The 21,726-nt window shown below is 46.0% G+C and overlaps 1 protein-coding gene across 2 annotated transcripts; it reads right to left on the reverse strand.

Moving 5' to 3' along the window:
• Window positions 1-436: 436 nt before the first annotated feature.
• Window positions 437-20,902, reverse strand: LOC135907560 (DNA damage-regulated autophagy modulator protein 1-like). Of its 2 annotated transcripts, XM_065439239.1 has the most exons (7): window positions 20,547-20,902; window positions 15,245-15,312; window positions 6,200-6,342; window positions 5,590-5,767; window positions 5,327-5,412; window positions 1,141-1,293; window positions 437-779 (listed from the first exon to the last, which is right to left on the reverse strand). In XM_065439239.1, the coding sequence occupies exons 1-7, from the start codon at window positions 20,681-20,683 to the stop codon at window positions 756-758; spliced, it is 789 nt and encodes a 262-aa protein (XP_065295311.1). In that variant the 5' UTR covers window positions 20,684-20,902; the 3' UTR covers window positions 437-755. The 2 variants fall into 2 exon arrangements, with proteins under 2 accessions (XP_065295311.1, XP_065295310.1); XM_065439238.1 differs by lacking the exon at window positions 437-779 and having other exon boundaries at window positions 873-1,293; window positions 20,547-20,899.
• Between the last annotated feature and the right edge of the window lie 824 nt (window positions 20,903-21,726).

Genomic DNA, 21,726 nt, shown 5'->3' on the forward strand with positions numbered 1-21,726 from the left:
TCAGTGTAAAAAATTGCGGTGGACATCGTATGAGCGTCAGAACCGGCGTCACAGTCCTAGCAACGCTTGGCGTTGCGCTGCTAAGTCCGATGGCGCGGGATCGAATCCCGGCCACGGCGCTCACCTTTCGATGTGGGCGAGGTTCAAAAACGTCCGTGTATACCACGTGCATTGCGTGCCCGTTGAAGAAGCCCAGGTGGTCAAAATTAATCCAGAGTCTCTCAACACGCCGTGCCTCATAATCATATGTATGGTGGTTCTGACACGTAAAATCCCAGAATAAAAATGTTTAAAGGCATGCACGCTGAGTGGACGTCAGGTGGGCAACGTCATCGTGTCCGTGTCAGGGGGCCCGGGACGCTATCTTCAAACGTGTGGTGCATCTTTTTATTTCCTCTAAGCCTGCTTATAAATGCGAAGAGAACACATCCGCAAGAAAAGTGATAAAAATGGTTTATTATTATCTCAGCGCATGTGTAGACGTCGCCGATGCCATTGTCAACCGCTACCGTGAACGAAGTAATGGTATGCGTATGTCAAAGGGTAGTCAGGGTGGGGCAACCTTCGTCTCGGTGAAGAGATAAGCGCCTCTTCTTCTAAGAGCCACTTGCCGCTGTTGAGGCGAACTACCGCGCCGTTCGTATGCCGTAAATTTCGAGCGCACGCCGACGTATAGCATATACAACGAGAGTTTGAAGGTGCTATAAGTTACAGGCGACGAGATTCACGGCTTCAAGTCGGCGCCGCCAGATTCGTCAACATCTTTCTTTGCTCGAGCCCTAGAAAAGAAGAGACGAGAAAGACTTATGGATCGAAAGCATATTTAGCGCCAGCAAGCAAGGACGGAAGGGAGACGACAACACAATGCGCGAGATGACAGATGTCGTCTCCCTTCCGTCCTTGTTTGCTGGCGCTAAATATGCTTTCAGTTTACCAACGCGCCCAACAAATGGCAATGCTACAACTTATGGATCACCGCATATATCACGACTCCGAAGGCGTTACCGCGCTGTTCCATAAGAATCAGCGCTGGCCCCGTCACTCTCTTTGTACATAGTCCTTGAGTGCGCGCACGTGGAAAAGTCACAGGGAGGCCGAAGAAAACAACGAGTAGGAGTCGTGCGGACGAAGCCGGGTCACCTCGATGTGTTCGTCCATGTGGCACACCAGGGGAAACAGATCCACGGTGACAATCACGCGCCGGAACTCGTAGGCAAACGTCAGGAAGAATGCGAGGAACACGGTCACCAAGAACCACTCCCCCATAGCGCTGATCAGCAACTCCCGGAAGCCCTGCAGCGAGAAGAAGAGCGAAACAAAAAAGAAGTGGATTGTGAGACTTTTTATTGAAGTTCACTACAGTTCTTATAGATAGCGCAGGAGGAGGACAGTCAGATCCGTCAGAAGAATGAGGATATGGTACATGGCAGTAAACAATCCTCAGGATTGTAAGTAGTTGCGAATCTATTGGTCATCCTGGTTCCGCAATATCGTTCCCCTATCTGAGCCCTGAAGCAAGGAGTTCTGTAGAAGCTGCAGTTTCTCCGCCTCCTCTACTCTACGACGTCCAAAAAAATAAAGGTACGATTTACGTATTCGCTCTCGAAAAAGTTGTTTGACTATCACGTAGCTTAGGGCGCTCTTAACTAAGCACGATAACTAAGGGCAATTTAATCTATAACGAAACTCCTAAATTGAGAGTAAGCGCAACGTACCAGGCGTTGATATCATGTCGTTTCCTCTGCTTCGTTATTTTCATAGATAGGATCATTTCGCCTTAGCATACCGTTATTGCACACATTGTCACTCACGATCCGCGAGGCTGGGTGCGAAAAGTCAGGGCACAAGTTCAGAGTTTATGTCCGCGACTGTCAGCCTATGTAATAGCGCACGAAAGAAATTCTGTTCGCGTCATGAAGACTTTTGCCAGACCGCATGCGCGGTGCATTTCGCAATACCAGAGACATGGACACGTGTACAGCAGCAGCACAGCTGCAGCGCTAGTAGCGACATGTTGTGGCGGCTTGCTCAACCACAAAGCGTCCAAACCTACTTTCTTTCTCTTTTCCATGTTCTTGTTGAGGAAGGAAAATAAAAGCTACGACATTCATGATTATGATGTTACCGACGATTTCACATCATCAAGCAAGCAGAGTCACTTGATGATGTAATAGCCATTCATTTAAACAATATTTTCCACAGTCTGGTCGAACTAAGCCTCACGAGATGTCAATACCAGCCCTGCTGCTCAAGTCTACGTCTTCGATGCTCCTATTACTGTACTCTAGTGTGTTCCGTAAATGGCAGAACGTACACACACAAGCTGGAAACTCTCCGTGATGACACGAATGCTAAATTTTTACAGAGGGAAGAAGTATCGTCCATTTCGAGAAAAGTGCAGGCCACACAACCCTGGAAAGCCAAGTGCAAGGCCTCGTCGCCAAGGCTGTAGGTGCAGGTGCTCACCTATGCTTAGAAAAGTTAGGTAATTTTATGTAGTGTCAAAGCTTGTCCTCCAAGACCCGGTTGCATAGTCAAAGCCACAGTTTCGGATTCCAGCGCTAATTTCAATGAACACCAGTAAGGGGTGGGAGGACCGCGATGGGAGAAAGCGGCTGCGACCCCACTCTCACAAAACGTTTTCGATTGCGTCATGTCGCGGTCGCTATGCGAACAAAGGGGCGCAAGAAGTTCGACGCTTTTGGAGAAAATTAGGTGCACAAGTGCATATGGGCGATCGAAATATTTGCGGCGTGAGCTCGGCGATAGTTTTGGCGGACATATACCATTCATGATGCCGGTGGTGGACGACGACTGGCGTGGAGATTTACGGCCATCAAAGGTTCCTGCGTCACTTGTGTTGGTCGCTACGGACAGTTTCCTGCTCTATTAGTAACGCTATGCTAAGCTCTTCCATCACCCAGCCAAACTGATGAATGGTGACAACTTCTTTTCTACAAGTTAGCGTCTGAGAGTACTTTCGTGGGAAAATAGTTTTCTCGTGCAAGCACAAAATATTTTTGGAAGTGGTCCACTGAGTTGCATGAATACTGGGAAGGCAAAAAAAAAATAGTAAACGCTGCTGCGGCAGTGCACCCCCAACCGAGTGGCGGTTAGCCGCTGCGGCAGTCTATTGTAGACATGAAAGTATCGCTTCGCCTTGATTGAGTGCACTACTCCCGAAGCCCAATTAGCCAGATGAACACGAGTGCAAAACGAGCAGCCCCGGGAGTCCGGATAACACCGGCTGCCTCGTGAGCACGTGGCTGAAGCTGCCGCTCTCATTGGTCTTTTCTGTCTGCGGCGCGGCATGCGGCGAAAAATAAGCTCCGCGACCCATCCCTCGTGTGGAATGAATCTGCCGCGCGGCAGCTTCCACGGCGTGCGTTTTTCCTCAAGTACGGCCAAGCCTTTACAAGACACGTCCAGTATACTGAGCGGCAGAAGTTCGGAAGCAGCTTTCAGGAGACAGAAAACTTTCATATCTCTCGGAGCTGCGAGCGCTTATGCACCTGCGAACTACGGAGGCGAGCACGATAACGCCGTCGGATGACGTAGTTTTCGCAGAGGCGTCTTTTAGCATAGAAAGTAACCCTTCTTGGGTTCGCCGGCGCCATCGGTTCTCGAGTATGATCGGTTAACAATAGGTGTCACTTGGTGTCTACAGAGAGTACTGACCGACCACAAAGCCGTGATTTAGAGTTCCATTCAATCACCTCTTGAGTGAATAAAGATGCCAAGTCGATCAGCGGCTCATCGAAGGGTAGTGAAATTTGCCATTTATTATACTATCGAAGTTATGGTGCAAAGTTTCACTACAGTATATTAAATTGAAAAGTAACATATAGCGTGTGCTCGACGCTCAGGAAGCGCGACTGACTAATTATGCGAGGGATACGAATGATCGGAGCTACAATGGCTTAAGTTGTTCACAATGGGTTCGTAAAGCCGCGGCTTATTTGAATGCGTCAAGTTGTAAATAATGTTCTGTCATCTTTCTTTCTTTCTTTCTTTTTGCTGAAGAAAGAATTTTCGCTTTCTCTGCCCCCACACAGTCACCCCCTCCCATCAAAAAAATTTAAAAAGCTGCCTGGGATCGCCAGCGCGTCCTTCTATTCTTTCTTTCTTTCGCCTTCTTATTTATCCAAAGAAAAAAATTACCGACGATTACGTTACTTCCTAATGCGAAATTTGAGCGCAGCAAATAAGCTGTTTCACCTTTTCGGTAGATTGAGCCAAAGAAATCGAGCAACACATGTATGCGCTATCACAGAATTTTTTTTATTTTTCACACGTATTCCTTTAACAAAGACTCCACTAACAGTTCTTGACAGTCATGAAGGAAGCTTTGTGGTCGGAGAAATAGACTGATATATGTTCGACTTGGTACACCAATGCTTGATTCTCAAAGACGAGATCTATACAAGTGCCTCGCGAGGTTGTCAAAGCCGTGGGACGCGTTACGAGCGAGAGGAACGGGATGTTCTCCCGCATAAGTGTTAGGAAATTGCTGTTTTGTCTTTATGTCAACATTAAAGTCCCCCACTACTAACATCGGTGTGGATCGATGGACGGTTAATGCGAGTTGCAGGAAGTGCACGACGTCTTTCGTGAGTGCGGTAGGGGCGAAGTAGGCAGCTACTACCAGCAAGCCGTTGGGCAACTTTGCGGCGCACAGTTCGCCAACTTCAAAGTTCGAGCCGGCGCTTTGACAACCGGAGACTCGCAGGAAGAGGTGGGAGGGGGGCGGCGTGTACACCCAGCGGCAAACGATGGGGGCAGAAGCGCGTGCAGCAAGCGGACAACACGATAAAGGGAGGAGGGAAGAGATAGCAGCGACTGACTGATGCCGCTGACGCCGATAGTGAGTCAACCCCAGCTGCGGAGTTGGTTTCAGGGACAACGCCGCCGATGCCGACACAAACAATATGATACCCTCGCTTCCGCAGCGCTAAGAACCAGGGGGGGGGGGGGACCCTTTCCTCCTCTTTCTGCATGGCGGCGACGGTGTTCTATGCAGTCACGTTATCTTGACTCTCTAGCGGCGTCAGCGGCATCCAGCGGTATCAGTCGGTCGCTGCTAGCGCTGGGGGGATGAAAGGGGGGCGGAGCTGGTTACGAGGCCGACGACGACGCGAAACCCAGGAACGGACGCCAAAGAGCTGCGCTCTAAAATTGCAGCTTCTCTTCGCCCGGTTATGTTGCTCTCGCAAACCATTCCCCTCCTCCCCCCCAAAAAAAAGAAAAGGATGCTTTCTCTGGCACCGCCACTGCGGCATACTAAACGTTTTTGAGACAAACGGTACACAGAAGGTACACAACATACCGGGTCTCCGGGCTCCCGTAAATGTTTCGGCTTGTCACTAAGTCCTTCAGACCATAGATTGTCCCCGACGTACTGGTAACATGCAGCTGGAGTGGGAAAAGAAACGCTGCTAAGGAATATGCGTCCTCCATGTTGTTAGAACATCTATAGCTTTATCGTCCCTTCTCCGGCAATGCACAAGCGCAGTTACTGCAAAAGGAGGAGGGAACGAAAATGTGGGAGACCAGAAGCGTACGCCGGACTCAATCTATCAAAAAGGATACTGAATATAACGCCGACGACAGACATCGCGGTGAGCGAGAACCTCAGCCACACCATTCTCTTGGCGTAGTACTCTGGACAGAGGCAGCAGGTGAGTCCGGTTTCCAGCGTCATGTAGAGCACAGCCGCAAGAAACATGGTGTACGCGCCAGCGTTGTGGATCGCCCGGCTAGTCAAGACCTGCGTTAAAAATAAAACAAAAAAAAGAAAAGCGCCAAGTGATACGGCTTCCTTGTGCGGCACCACAAACACATTCACGACAAATATCTCTTACGACGTTCAACTCGTTAACGCCATAGGATTTAGAGAGAGAGAGAGAGAGAGAGAGAGAGAGAGAGATGCAAATGAGAGATAGACAGGGAGGTTAAACAGAGTTAAAACCTCCGGTTTGCTACCCTGCACTAGGGGAAGAGAAAGGTGAAGTAAAGACGGAAAGAAGAGCGTGACAAAAATGAAGGCGTGAGAAAAGAAAAGTATGAAAAGGGACGGAATGGGGTCATTATAGTCTTTCTAATTTAGAAAGTATAGTACCATAGTAACTAGCATTACAGTACACTACGCTGCAGACACACTACGATAAACCGTCGTGATGATGCAAGTCAACGTCCTTACGGGATATGCCGACACGATGAGGTTCCCGAAGACCGCTACGAGTCCCACCGTGAGCGAGGCCACGTTGAGAACGTCGACCATTCTCTGACAGCAACGGTTCAGGTTGCGGACGACCACGTACCGGACCAGCATTGTCGCACATGCTGAAGGAAATGTCGGGAGAGAGATTAGTGTCGGCTCCTCGATCGTGCTCATTCGTTGGGCGCAAAACGAAGGTCTTGAGGATAAAAAAAAATGTTCTGGCGTTTTACGTGCCAAATCCACTATCTCTTTATGAAGTACGCCCCAGTGGTGTTTCATAACGAGATCATGGATTTGATGAAGGTCTAAGGAGAATTACGATGAGTATAACGAGAAGTCGAATTAGTTCATGTTCGTTCATTTTCTATAATGCGCAGAGTACAACTGAGTACAATAACCAAATTACAGGACCCACCAAGCAACGACCTCGTCCTCGTCGGTGTCCTTATCGTGGTTACTAGTAACAGTCAGTTATACTGCACGAATTGTACCTTCATCCTTGTTGGCGTGTTCTGTCGTGGTTATTAGTCATACTCAGTCGTACTTGGTGCATAACATGATAGAGGCGACGATAAGCAAGGTTTCCGCCACAAATATGCCCGCCGCGACATAGGGGTGGTGGTTGACGGTGTGCTTTGGCGAGGCTTTCTTATCTGATAACCGGTGAAATCATGTATGTATGACCCTTTTTCTTTCTTTTCTTTATCGATGGTTACACGTAGCAGGCGACTATATTCTTGCGGCACACGTGCCACTTTTACGAATGCAGTCGCAACGTTTCTACACGGAGCATTGTTTCTCCTGCGTTCACGCTGTCCGCAAACGGGCGACATGATGCCCAAAGAATAGACGTACTGCGGTAGTTCAGAGCGGCATGACGTTGAACACTGAATACTGCTGTCAAACAGTATCCTTTTTCTTTTCTGTGCTCAATATAGGCAGACCTCGCTGCCTCAGAGAACATGTGCACATGTCGGACGGGTGCCATATTATCACTAATTCCTGCCATCTTTCCTATGGAATTATGTCAAAGTATAACCTATAGTTCGCTACTGTGTCAACCTGCATTGTGCGTTTTGGCATTAGCTGATTAATTTTCTGGTAGAGTGAAGGGAGAGAGGGTGGGCCGGTGACGTATTTGACAGCGCGCTCTTTTCTTTATTTTAACCTCGCTCCTGACGTACAATAACCTGCGCCTTCATGACACGTCAGTTTTTTTCAACGGAAAGAAAAAAAAACGTTCGCACCTAAATACAAATCTATGAATTTGCAACTTTAATGAAGTTACTTACCATGGTTGCCTTATCAGACTGAGTGCCACTCATGATTGTTGTTCAGTCTAGTAAGAGATAACAAGCACCCAATCTGGCAACGTGGTAGTGTTGCCAACCCTCTGGGGGCGTATTTTTGTCACACAGCGATAACCTTTCTTTAAAGGGACCCTGAAACGCTTTTGACGATTTTCTACAAACGTACTGAGTCGTTAGAGTAGGTCCTTCTGATCATTAATTGACACATCTAAGTGCTCTGCGTAAAGCGCGTAATTTATTATAATGTTTTAAAAATGCACATCGCTGCCGATCGCAGCGCACTGCTCGGCGGAATTTTAAGCCGCCCCTACCCATAAGACCGAAATCACCCATATGACGTCAGTGGGGCGAGCTATCCGATTGGCTGACCAGGGCGCGTGATCGATAATTTTTCCAACTTTATGGTAAACAAATGATCTTCGTAATAGTTGGAATGTTAGTTAATTTGTTTTTATAAAAAGAAAGTAGCATAAAGAGAATGCACAAGAACAATTTTTCAGTACACTTAAGCACTTCCGGCACACAGCAAGTGTCGTCTGCTTGTGTTACAACGTACTCCATTTTGACGAGAGCTCCGCGGTCAGAGTTGGTCTCAGTCTTTTCGCGAGCACTATGATTCGAATTTGTTGCCTTGTGGACTGCAAACGTAGCGACTGGCAATATGTCAAGCTGCGACATCGTGTCCCTCTGCAAGGCAGCGTACGAGCGAACTGGCTGCTGCGCATCGGACTGCCGCTATCCGATCGGCGCCAGGATTTGCGCGTTTGTGGCCGTCACTTTACACCGGAAGATTACTAACGCAATAGCGTTTCGCGAGTCCCCTCCCCTATTAGAGCAAACGTAAGCGCAAGGGGACAGGGTCTGGCCGCTTGACAGTGCCGTAACGGGACGAGCCGAGATGAGCAGAAGGGCAAATGTGAATGGTCTGCACGGTGCAGCCACCTGGTGGCATAGAGCTCAACCATACACAGTAGCAGCAACGAAGCGTATTCTTCCTTGCTGCTGGTGCGTATTTTTCGCAGGAGTGTAATCATCAACATGTTGTTTTTATAAATGTTTAAAATGTTTTACACTTAGTTAGAGCAATAGTAGCGCTTTGTTTGGCTGGTAAAGCGCTGCGCCAACAAGTGTCTGGACCGTGCAGACCGATCAGGCCGCTCACGTACGTCTACGCCAAAGTTCCTTCATCAGCTTGAGTTTATGCCTCCAGTCATTTGCCGAAATGACCAGCTTGCCTGTGGTTAACGGAATACCAGACACGTTCGGTGCTACGACAGAATGCTCGCAACGCACGCTGCTTCGATAGCTCTCGCTTGGGGTCGACAGCCAAGCGGCTAGCGGAGAGGTTTCGCGCGGGCGGGGGTGGGCTCCAAAACCACCGGAAGTGGACGATGTGACGTCGCATCGTGACGCAGGACCAGTGAAGGCGGAGCTTAGCCCCGCTGGCTCGGCGAACGAGTTGAGGAGGAAAAGCATGGCTGGGGAGGAGGGTAAAGTCTAATCGCTTGTAGCTCCATTAATACGTAACGCTTCACTTAAATTGTGGTGCAAATGTTCTACTTAAGCTGTACCCTACGCGTCTACAAAATTTGTCCGAACCGTTTCAGGGGCCCTTTAACGCTGCGCGCCCGGTAGACTGCGCCTCAGGAACGGCACGCGTGTTATCAACGTGACATGGCGTTCTTGACCAGAAAGTAGAAAGCGGCAGTGTTTTTTTTTTCAGGAAATGAAATGAAATTAAGACAGATGACGATTACTGTAGCGTGCCAAGAATACGCGACGAAGGGTGGGAAACTATTTTAGAGTGAGCGGCGTACGCAAGCCCTATACAGTGGTTGAACTCTAACAGATTAACCTTAAATATTAAAAAAACTAAATATATTATTTTTAAACCTCTCAACAAACAAAGCGATTCCGAACTCACCCTAAACTTTCAAGGAATGGCCCTACAACGCGTTGCATCTGAAAAGTTTTTGGGGGTTTGGTTCGAAGAAACAATGTCTTGGAACATGCACGTTACTAAGCTCACGAGTGAATTAGGCAAAGCAGTTGGTTGCCTCTACAGACTGAGGGAACTAATTCCAATTAGACTAAAGAATGCAATATATTATGCTAATTTTTACTCACGTCTTTCATATTGCACTTTAGTTTGGGGCACTACAACAACCACCAACTATAACAAATTGGAGCGGCTCCAAAAGAAGGTATTAAGAATCTTTGAGAACTTTAATGAACACCCCAGCCTATTACCCACTGATCCCCTGTTCATTAAACACAATATGCTTAAAGCGTCTAAGTTATATGACTATAAACTATCTCTCTATATGTATAAAAATAAACTCCCACACTATACAGAACATTCCCCGTATGACTACAGCATACGTAACAGGCTAATACCAGTGCCGCGTACACGTACAAATTACGGTAGATCTAGGCTGGATTACTGCATACCAGCACTATACAACCTCTTAAAAAATCACATTAATTTCAGTGCCCCATTCGACACATTTAAAGCGGAGGTGCGCGATTACCTGATGAAGCAATGAACTTTTTCTCTTTTCCCCTGGCTGCTACATTTCCTGCACTGTTTATGCATTGTGTGATGGTGTTCACCTTGTATGCTGCATCTGTATTAAATAAGTTCATTTCTTCTTCTTCATAATGTCTGTATCTGTATGCTGCATCTGTATGCTGCAATGTCATAATCTGTATTCTGCATCTGTATGAAACAAGTTTATTTCTTCTTCATAATGTCTGTATGTATTTACAATTGTTAGAATTTGTGAAATCCACTGCCTGCTGCTCTCTGTAGGCCCCCAGGTCCCGTCAAGCTGTCTGCGACAGCTTTTTGCCTGGGGGCCCCCAACTAGTGTGTTGGAAATAAAGTGGATTCTGATTCTGATTCTGATTCTGATATCCCCCACAGATGTTCAGGGTAACAAGCCGGAAACTCGCCTCTGGTTAGCCTCTCTCTCTCTCTCTCTCTCTCTCTCTCTCTCTCTCTCTCTCTCTCTCTCAGAGCGAGAGAGAGAGAGAGACTATTTACTAATAGAGAGAAATTTACTATTGCCTGGCTGCCAGGCCAGGCAATAGTAAATTTATAGTATAGTATAGTAAATTAGTATAGTATAGTATAGTGTAGTATAGTAAATTTATAGTATAGTATAGTAAATAAATAGTAGTAAAATAGTTTAAACCCGGTCACTGGTCACAGGACTATTCAGCGAGGCGAACGCAGAAGGAATCAAGAGAGAAATAGCATAGTTAGTAAGGTCAACCAGCCGCTCGTTCAATCTGGTATCTTGCGCAGGATGAAGGAGCGAGGATAATGAAAGGATATTAAAAAAATAACGGCTACCCATGCCTCCCGTCCAAGTGTCACGTACCGAGCTTTGCCGAACTGAAGCTCGGGAATGTTCGTGCATCTAATCTCGATCGCAAGCATGCAGAGTCAGGCTTGGCCTCACGCTTGGGCATTTTCACATCTCGGACACCCTTGCCTCGTCCCTGCCGTTTTTCCTTCCACCGCTCGCTAAGCCGTGCGTTTTGACGGTGCTACCATATATATAGGAAACTTCAACGCAAGATGCTTGCAGTTGCAAGCATCTTACTTACTTACATCGTGCTTACTGCAAGATGCTTGCAGTACGCACTGAGTGCGTGCGGGAGGGACACTATATACAGGGACACTATAAACGGTCTCTTAAGCTGGTGCACTAGTGCACGAAATTTTCTATGTGACCTGGTAAGGGGCCCTTTATATGAGACTCTACCCGTCACTGAAAGCGGATGTAGTCGCTGTGGCGGGGTCTGGTGGTTGAAAGCCAACGACCGTAGCCCTGAAACCTGCCAAATAGCGCTTTTTCTTGGGTGCCCTCAAACGGGTTGTAGAACTTAGCGTCTTTCCTTCCCCTTACGATCACCATACATTTTCTTGGGAACGCAGGCGTGGGTTGGGGGTAAGGGGGTTGGGCCCTCTCTCCTCGTGTTCAGTCGAGTTCTGAATGGAGTCAACTCTTGGCAGCACGACCATATAATGTGTGTGTACGCATCAGTAGTATCGGGTACCACGAGACGACCACAACAGCTAGTTTCGCTGGTCAGATTGACTGGTCTCTTTTTGCCACGTCCTAAACCGCGCTGCGCTTGGCACGCATATTGAACTGGTCGCATTAATAGACAACGTATTTAATTATTTGTTGCGCTCTTGGGGAGTTGAGTCTGTACAGCGCAATAGCTGGGTCGGCGAGTATCAAATAAAGTAATAAAAGCAAGACAAAAGATGTTTTGTTAGTACCCTGAAGTCTCGAGAGTGCTACATGCACAGCAGTAAATGGATAAATGCTGCTTGCTCGACTCCCCCCCCCCCCCCCCTCCCGTACAATTTCCTGCAAAAATTACTAGAGGGTACTCTGAAACTACAAGCATGGCAGTTCCGCAAGCATCGGAATGATAGACAGTACACATGAATTTGTTTAAAGTTCGTCCTTTTCGCTTCAAACAGTTTTGCAACTTAATCCTTTTCAACAAGGTATTGCATTATAAATGTCACAATACGCCATGATTACGCATGTGGACAGGGACTGAATCTCTTGCCGTGTGCGAAAAAACAACTACGAGTGCTTGGAAATTTAGACAGATAAGCTTCCTGATTGCCTGTCCAAGTTGGATCCCTGTACAGCCCTTAAAGAATTTTAAAATAACAAACTCAACAAAGGTCTGGCAGATCACATGTAATTTGTGCTCTTCGTGTATTTGTGGATAGCAAAAGTGAGGTTGTGTTTGTTGTAACGTCGAGATCCGGGAAATAAAGAGAAAGATGAGATAACCAAAAATAAAGCGTAACGAATAACGCCACACCGAACGACCGAAGCCACACCCACGAAGATTAGACAAATTTATATTTTCCATATTAGCCGAAGGATCGCGGTGCCAGGGTTTTTTCTAGTATCTTTTGTAAGAAACTCTGTGGTCCCCCTTACGTAGAGACAACAGCCAACGATCCTTTATGCCCCGTTTTTAGCCTTCGTATCTTCAGCAAACACTTACGCCCGTCAGTAGCAGCGCCAAGCAAGCCTTGAGAAGAAGGGCGACTGTGAGACAGGGCATGAAGGTCAAATGTAATTGAGCTTTCAGTTAAGTTTCGCTGCATGCGTTGTTGCAACAAACAAGCCGTGAACCAACTTATCGGTAGTGTTGTTGACGACCGCCTTCTAGTTGTTATATCACACGTCGTCAAGCTTTCACTGTGCGTGCTTTGTACATTGCGTTCAGGCTAAGTAACACTCAAAAGAAAAATGTACCTTCAGCTGTATTAGTAAAGTACCATTTCACAATGCCCCAAAAAGCCAATCTTAGCCTTCTCACAAGCCAGAGAAGACGCAAGAGACAGATGGCGGCGACGCCGTCTCGAAGCTTCCGCACCAGTTCGCGGTGACGTCACGAATTTTGACGGTGTCTGCTCTCCTTCTTTTACTCTTTCTATTCCCCCTTTACCTTACCCCCATCACAGTCTAGGGTAGCAAACCGGGCGCTCGTCTAGTTCACCTCCCTGCCTTTCCCCCCCCCCCTCCTCTCTCTCTTTGTTGACGGCGTCTGCTCGGCCTTCGTTAACTTATTATCGAGATGGACTTCATTGTATTCTAATAGAACCAAAGCCTGAACTTAGCGTGTCTCGAGAACTATGAATGGGTAACAATGGCTCAAATACAAGAATATACCTTAAACTCCGTGACGTCACATTGACGTGCCGACGCTCTGCTATCGGCGCGAAGTTTAAAAAAGAAGAATGCGAATTTGGCTTCCATTTTCTCTAGTTAGCGATTTCCCCAAAAAAAAACGAAGTTAACGGAAATATAGTTTTGGAGGAATGCCTGATTAGCTTTAATGTCCCTTTCAGAACTTATCCATGTTATAACGCCCAAAATTCGATATCTTCTCCGCGTTATCGGCGTTGAAATAGGAAGAAAATGATACGGAGTCCGCACGGTTTCCGTACCAATGAAACTGAAAACACGGCGAATTACGAGATTGCAAGCATAGAATGTTTCTGCAGAGATCAATAATGATTTAGAAGCCTGAATTCCAAAATGTTATATAGGGATCAAGTGCGGCTTACTTATCCCTGTTATATATATATATATATATATATATATATATATATATATATATATATATATATATGTAATATATATATATATATATATATATATATATATATATATTACATATATATATATATATATATATATATATATATATATATATATATATATATATATATATATATAGGAGGAAGCCTATATATATATAGGCTGGAGGAAGTCATGCTTCTAAGAGTGTCCTCAAAGGCTTTGACATGACATTGATGGCACCCGTGCAAGCGCACCTGGCAGTCACAAGCAATCACCACAAGCCGAATAACCGCACGGTGGCTATGGCATTTTTCTAACGAAAACAATGTCGTGGGTTCAGTCCCCAAAACACCGCGGTCGCCATCAGATGGCAGCGCAATTTAAAACCAATGGTGTGCACCACATTGGGTGCACATTAGGGAATTCCGGGGAGCCACAATTAATCCGGGCAACACACAACAATTATGAAATTAACGTTACAGCGCAAACACCTAAGACGAACCACAAAAAGAAAGACACGACACACACTGGCGCTGACTAACAACTTTTTTATTTCTTCGTCGTCGATGCATATATATACCGCGCAGGCGCAGAGAATACATTACTGACATCTGCCAACTTATCGCATACGCAAACGTAGGAATTCAAATTCTGATGGGTGCAGGGACAAAAGTGTATCACTGATGCAATTATTGCCTTGTCTTTTAATGTGGTAGGCCTCTAAGGCAGTGTGTGTCGTGTCTTCCTTTCGTGGTTCGTCTTAGGTGTTTGCGCTGTAACGTTAAGTTCAGAATTATGTACCAACTAGGCCCAACTTAGGTTTTACTGAACACACAACAAGCTTTCGCACTTTTCATGCATTACAGCGAACTGTCAAGCGCTGAGCAGAAATGGCACGCGGATGACTGGAAGCAATGACCGCACGTTTAGCGTCATAACATAAGCAGCCTATTGTGTTAGAAAATGAGGTCGACTAGTGCTCTGCTCCAGCATTGCCAAAGACAACAGCGTTTATCATCACAAAGACAAGGAGACCTACTAGTGTGTTAGTAAACGGGCCAAACCTTCACTGTCGTTCTCGTCCATAATGTACGTAAATGTATTTATACCTCCCTATATCAACTGGTTTACAAATACCTTTTTTTAAAGACCATAACACATTCACTGATTATGTGTTACTGCATTCACAAACGAACAACAAGAAAACTGCAGTAAAACATAATTGAAATATGACAAAAGAAGACTGATACGTAGCCGTTTCCTTCCTATCTATCTATCTATCTATCTATCTATCTATCTATCTATCTATCTATCTATCTATCTATCTATCTATCTATCTATCTATCTATCTATCTATCTATCTATCTATCTATCTATCTATCTATCTATCCTTCTTTCTTTTTTCCTGGAGAATGAATTGCTTTGTAACGCTTCTTGACATTTGTTTACACATGATTGCTGCTCGTTGTTGAGCGCGTTGCATTATTTACTCAACATGGTTGCACTAAACGAACTTGCGCCAGAAGCGTGCGTGATAAGCCATTTGTCGAAGCTTTGTGAAGATGTGAATATATACGTACCCAAGAGAGATCCGAAGTAAAGGAGCAAGCTGAACACGCCGCTTTGTGGCGGTGAGGCACCGGCTTCGCTGAAACAAACCCGAACAGGTCTTACACACACCGCGGAAACAGCACCTGTGTCCACAATGCCACGGAAGCGTTGCAAAAATCTTTCATCATGGCTGAATCCCTGTTGACGATGCGCTTCTCAAAGCATCAAGTGGCCAAAAAAGTAGTAATAATAATAATAATAATAATAATAATAATAATAATAATAATAATAATAATAATAATAATAAAAGAATCTTGCTACACCTCCATATGCCTTGCGCAGCAAGAAAATATTGTTGTTACACTTGAGTTAATCATCCTAATACATTTCTGAAAGCCACGTGACTATTCAGCGATCCGCCTAAATAGGTTCGGGTGCCTTTAACCCCAAAAAGCAACTTATCCACACTTATTTCTGGCCATCGAGAATACATTCGTAGAATAACAATACAAATAATAATTCAGTCAAATCTACTTAGTGTGATAATTAATCAATTAGTAAGTGGTTTACTCAACTATCCACAACTGAAAACTCGCACCTTCGTATCAACAATGCTGATATGGGGATTGCGTCAAGTTTAGAACGCTCAAATCTAGAGTTTTGAGGTATCAGGTTCAGCGTATTGGAAATGATACGTTGGGCTATGTAGATTTTATATCACCATCATCAGCAAGCGGTCGCTACTGGTTCGAAAAGTTAAAAGTTAAAACGAAAGAATACGCGCGAAATATTTGGAACTCTGTCTTGCTTCGATGTCAGAAAGGGAAAGCAATGAAACTGGAAATGAAAATAATAGTCCGCTCTGCACGAGCAAAATTAATATGAAATGTTGCATTTAAAATAAAATATTTCGTTGAAGAGAAAGAGAGAGAGAGAGAGATAAAAGAGATGGGAAAGACAAGGAAGGTAACCGGAAAATAGATATCCAGTTTGCTAAATGATAAAGGCCACAAGGCCGTTCGAATGCATAAGGACGAAGTCATAAGACATATCCATGTACTGTCCACCATTATCATGGTTATGTCATGGTGGTTGAACCGTCATGATTACAGCTCTCGTAGACACTAGTGCCTCTGGTCATTTTTGTAGGAAACGCTATGGTTAGATCTCAGAGGTCATGTTTCGATGACAACGCAAGGTCGTTGATCCTATATTTGTAGAACCCTAACTGAAGTCCTTCATGTATGCGAACTTGATGATGTTTATGTGACGATGACCCTTCAAGACACGATGCGTACTCACAGTGCGCGACGAACCAGGAATCTGGGCGTTTGAGCATGCTGATAATTACAGAAACGAATTGATAACTGGAAAAGTTAAAATATGGGAACAAATGACTATTTCCTGGAAAATTTGGACCAGATGAATATATGATTTCATTTGAAGAAGAAGAAGTTAGACTGGAAGGAAATTAGGATACCGCGAAGTTTGGGGACCGTTAACATCATCGTCTTCGTGTCGTTTATACACTAATTAATTGTTTTGCTACGTCATCAGTTAAGAAACGCCATTTGCTGAGTCTGCCTGTCTTTACAATTACATCGTCATAATCAGGACACCTCCTTATCCTCAGGTTGACACTCACAATACGGTAAAAAAGAAAACCTTGCGTCTATCACTACCTCTGGGGATCGAACAGATGTCCTTGAGGAAGGGTACTGTCTGCAGCCGGATCCGCTGAGCACTAAGCTATCGCGCAGCCTTCGCGATTGGCAGTTTGTGCGGAGTTGTGTGCGCCGTGAATACGCCTTGATTGATGGTGTCTGCGCGTATTTCGTAGGCCGCAGCAGGAAATACTGTAGCTGACGATGACGACTTTGTGCGCGTTGTAAATGAGTTATTTCTGAGAATATATATGACAGTAGTGTTCTCTGTGAAAGCACTCCGCCATCGTAAAGTAAGCGAGTTCGGATGTGGAGGAATAATTGAATCCTGCTTATTTCTTTTTGCAAGATACGCCTTGTGACTGGTCCACCATCGTGCACGTGTGGTTAGGCAGATGAAGATAATAGCTAAGTGTTGGTCCGTTCAGCTAACGCCCACAATAGGCAGCAGACACGCGACAAAGCGAGACTTCTTGGCCACTACCATTTGTCTTTTCGTGCTATACAATTCATTCATTCATTCATTGGGTTTAACATCTCCAAGCAACACTGCGGTTATGCGAGACACCGTAGTGGAGGACTCTGGATCAATTTTGACCACCTGGGTCTCTTCAACGTGCGTCTAAATCGAAGCACACGAGTGCTTTTGGCATTTCGCCATATGACTTTCTTTCTTTCTTTCTTTCTTTCTTTCTTTCTTTCTTTCTTTCTTTCTTTCTTTCTTTCTTTCCGTCCGTCCGTCCGTCCGTCCGTCCGTCCGTCCGTCCGTCCGTCCGTCCGTCCGTCCGTCCGTCCGTCCGTCCGTCCGTCCGTCCGTCCGTCCGTCCGTCCGTCCGTCCGTCCGTCCGTCCGTCCGTCCGTCCGTCCGTCCGTCCGTCCGTCCGTCCGTCCGTCCGTCCGTCCGTCCGTCCGTCTGTCTGTCTGTCTGTCTGTCTGTCTGTCTGTCTGTCTGTCTGTCTGTCTGTCTGTCTGTCTGTCTGTCTGTCTGTCTGTCTGTCTGTCTGTCTGTCTGTCTGTCTGTCTGTCTGTCTGTCTGTCTGTCTGTCTGTCTGTCTGTCTGTCTGTCTGTCTGTCTGTCTGTCTGTCTGTCTGTCTGTCTGTCTGTCTGTCTGTCTGTCTGTCTGTCTGTCTGTCTGTCTGTCTGTCTGTCTGTCTGTCTGTCTGTCTGTCTGTCTGTCTGTCTGTCTGTCTGTCTATCTATCTATCTATCTATCTATCTATCTATCTATCTATCTATCTATCTATCTATCTATCTATCTATCTATCTATCTATGTCTCCCTCTCTCGCCCCCATCAAAATGAAGCCACCGCGACCTCGTGCACAAGCTATACACTACGGCGGCGAGTTTTCATACCATATTTGTATCGTGTCCTCTTTCAGGTTGGAAAAGCCGTTCTTAAAACAGTCAAATATATGTGTATGACGAAGAGCTGGCGAGGTTGTAAAAAAAAAAAAACATTACGCATGAACAGCTTAGAAGCAGATGTAAGTTTTCTCGTTGTCAACTGCCGTAGCATTAAGAACAATATATATAGAACATTTCCACAGCCTACTATGCAAGACCAAACCAAGCGTTGTGCTTCGGGCGAAATCGTAGGTCGATGGCGATATAGCAGATTACGAGGCTTTTCCGAATAATTTCACATGCTTCAGAAAAAATAGAAACTGCCATGGAGTAGGGGTCTTAATAGTTGTCGACAGACAGCCTGCTTGTTCAACCCTTGAAATCGGTTAAAGGAACTTGCGAGGACATATGCTGCGAAATTAGGCTGCCAAATGAACAAATAATATCAGTATGTTCATTTTACAAGCCCCCTACGAGCTCTATCACTGTTATGGCTTATTTTGCAAAGACAAGCGAGACAGTTAACACGGATTATCTTGTTATAGGCGGTGATTTTAACATCCCAGGGCTTCCTTGGAATCAGCAACCTTCTCATACTAGTGCTAGTCTGCAGCAGCAAAATACGTAAATTTTAAGCATCATGAACAATTTTGCCCTAACTCAGATGGTGACAAAGGACACGCCACAAAATAACGTCATAGGTGTATTTTTAACTAATCAGTCAAATAGCGTTAGGTCGATTTTAGTAGTGACTAGTATTTACGGCCATGAAGGCGTGTCTATGAAATGAAATTGACGTACGAAAACACGCAAAGCTCGACGGCCAGAAATATGTATAATTACATCCACGCGAACACGAATCAAATCGGCCTTGCATTACAAGAGCTTTTAACAGAATTCGAACTTCTTTCCGAAACAAGCAGCATTTGTGATTCATGGTTTCAGTTCAAAACGATAACGCTTGAGCTTCAAGAAGCAACATGTGCCTTCATGGGTGCAGACCATCCGACGTTCTAAATCTAAGCAATGACTTAATGATGAGTTACGGCGCCTTACAAGTAAAAGAAAAACAGGATATGAAGTAAATTAAAAAAATCCCCAGCCCCCGAAATTCGCGAGCAGCTGGTAGCCATAACCCAAATTTTGCAAGCAAAAATTGGTGACAAAAAAAAAGGCATTCTTTAGCTTTCTTTCTTCTCGGTTAGGACAACACAGAATCTATTCTGTAAGTTTAATAAATGGAGCAAAAAAGAGAGGGTATGTGTTCCTTCACTTCAGCATAACGAAGAGGAAATAGAAAATACCTTAGATAAAGCGAACTGCTTGAACAAGTATTTTGCCTCCATTTTCACATCAAATAAGTCTAGCGAAATTCCGCCTCTGCAACCCAACGGCAGTTTCGACGACATACAAGATATAATTATTGATGAGACTGGTATCAAGTCTTTTAAGAGTTTAGAGCCCAGTAAAGTTGGAGGGCCGGATGGATTTACAGGTGGTTTTCTTAAATTATGCGCACCATTCATACCACCTTTAGTCAACTGTACTCGAAGTCATGGAGCACGGGGAGGCTTCCAAACGGATGGGACATGGCATACGTTGTACCAGTGCACAAGTCAGGACCCCAGAAACTAGACGGAAATTACAGACCGGTATCTTTAACAATTCTTGTCTACAAAATATTAGAGCACGTTTCGTATCGCAACATTCTGGCACACATTATTATTTAAAACCTCCTTAATGCAAAACAGCACGGTTTCAACAAGGAGTTTCCTGTACAACCCAATTGACAGAGTTCATTAAGTTTGTAATACACTGGACAGGGGTTCTTGCGTTGACTCAGTGTTCGTAGATTTCAGAAAGGCGTTTGTCGTAGTAGATCACAAGTTGCTCATACGCAAACTACATTGGTTCAATACCTGCGAACAAGTAATCACGTCGATTTGGGAATACCTTCACTTCTGGTCTGTGTTGAGGTAAATGCTGCAAAAGCTGATGTCGTTCACGTAACGTCCGGGGTCGCTCAGGGTTCGGCATTAATTAGGCCCGTTGCTTTCTTTATTAGTTATAAATAACCCTTCAGATAGCGTCACTTCTTGCACGATGTTGTTTGCTGGTGATCCAACAAAATATGTATATATATAGAAGGTACCACCTAGCTATATCAATACAGTTACCTCACAATATGATTGCATACGTGTCACCGGTCTTTCCACTGTGACTGATAGGTTTCAGTGTCTGGCCTTTCACATCTTTCACCGCAACAGTTCACCGGTTGCGCGCCATTGCAAGCGCGGTTCACCTGACCAAACGCGGCTCACCTGATGTACGGCGCGTACACGGTCACTGCTCCCGTGAGCGCCGCCCAGACGTACGCGATCAAGGCGGCACCGATCAGGCTGACCGCCACCATCGACGGCACCCAGCCGACGCCCGCACAGATCACCGTCACCTCCATATTGACCGCCGCCGCCGCCGGGCCCAGCCAGACTCGCTAAGCCTAACGGTTGAATCAGCCAGGCGCCGCCGCTGGAGCCGTTCAACAAACGCGCTTTCTCCCGGCGCCCGACGTGGAGTTAGGCGACCATGTACAGCGGCAGCTTTCTCTCGACGCTTCGACGGGAAATGAGCCCAAGCGTAGTCGGGGTGCTCATCGGAGGTGCGCCGCCGCTATCTCCTCACCGAACGCGCCACAGAGAGAGCGAGAGCATAATCGAAAGGGCAGATGTGCGAGTAGAGATATGGGGCCGCCAACCGGAGCGGATCACCTTTACACGCATGTATCTATGGGTAGATTACGCGTAGCGCTCCGTTTTCCATTGTCCGGCGGCACTAGTCAGCCTGTAACTACGTTTGAGTGGACGGATTAGACATAGAATCTTCAAATGACGGTTGAGTTAAGCCTAAACTAGTTTAACCGTCTAGCTCGCTCTATACCTTGCCCGTCGTGAGAAGAGACGCCGATAGTTCCCGAGATTTACGTTACGTCAACGCAAACGTATTATACTTTCAGATCCAACTTGATTTGATTGTCGTATGTGCGACGGTGAATTCGCCAAGCAGGATATTTTACTTCAGTGTTGATGCCAATCCTTGTTGGTGCCAATCCCTCAGAGCGGGTATGTGCCACTAACGTCTAGGCTCTGCATGTACAGCTGCAGCCACGAAGGCCGATAGAACTAGCCGATAGCGAGCTTCGTGGAACGAATCCCCGAGAGTACTACCCAGGTGAACCCATGGGCAGCCTAGTGACGGGTCGCAAGCTATCGAGCCAAGGTCCTGCCCGTGTCCTGTGCCTGGCCGGTTCCTGAGCTCTTCGTGCTCCTGCGCTCTTCGAGTTCCGGCACTACCAGGGACCCTGAGCCACCACCCAAGCGGCTTGCTGCCGCGTCACCGCCGCTGCTTATACCCAAGACGCTTCCGCCGCGTACGGCGTGCCTACGAAGGTTGCTACCACACGTCAGCGAACTCAGTTAGGCCGTATGCCACCACGCCCGGACC

The sequence above is a fragment of the Dermacentor albipictus genome, chromosome 3, assembly GCF_038994185.2.
Source record: "Dermacentor albipictus isolate Rhodes 1998 colony chromosome 3, USDA_Dalb.pri_finalv2, whole genome shotgun sequence".
Taxonomy (NCBI): Eukaryota; Metazoa; Arthropoda; class Arachnida; order Ixodida; family Ixodidae; genus Dermacentor; species Dermacentor albipictus.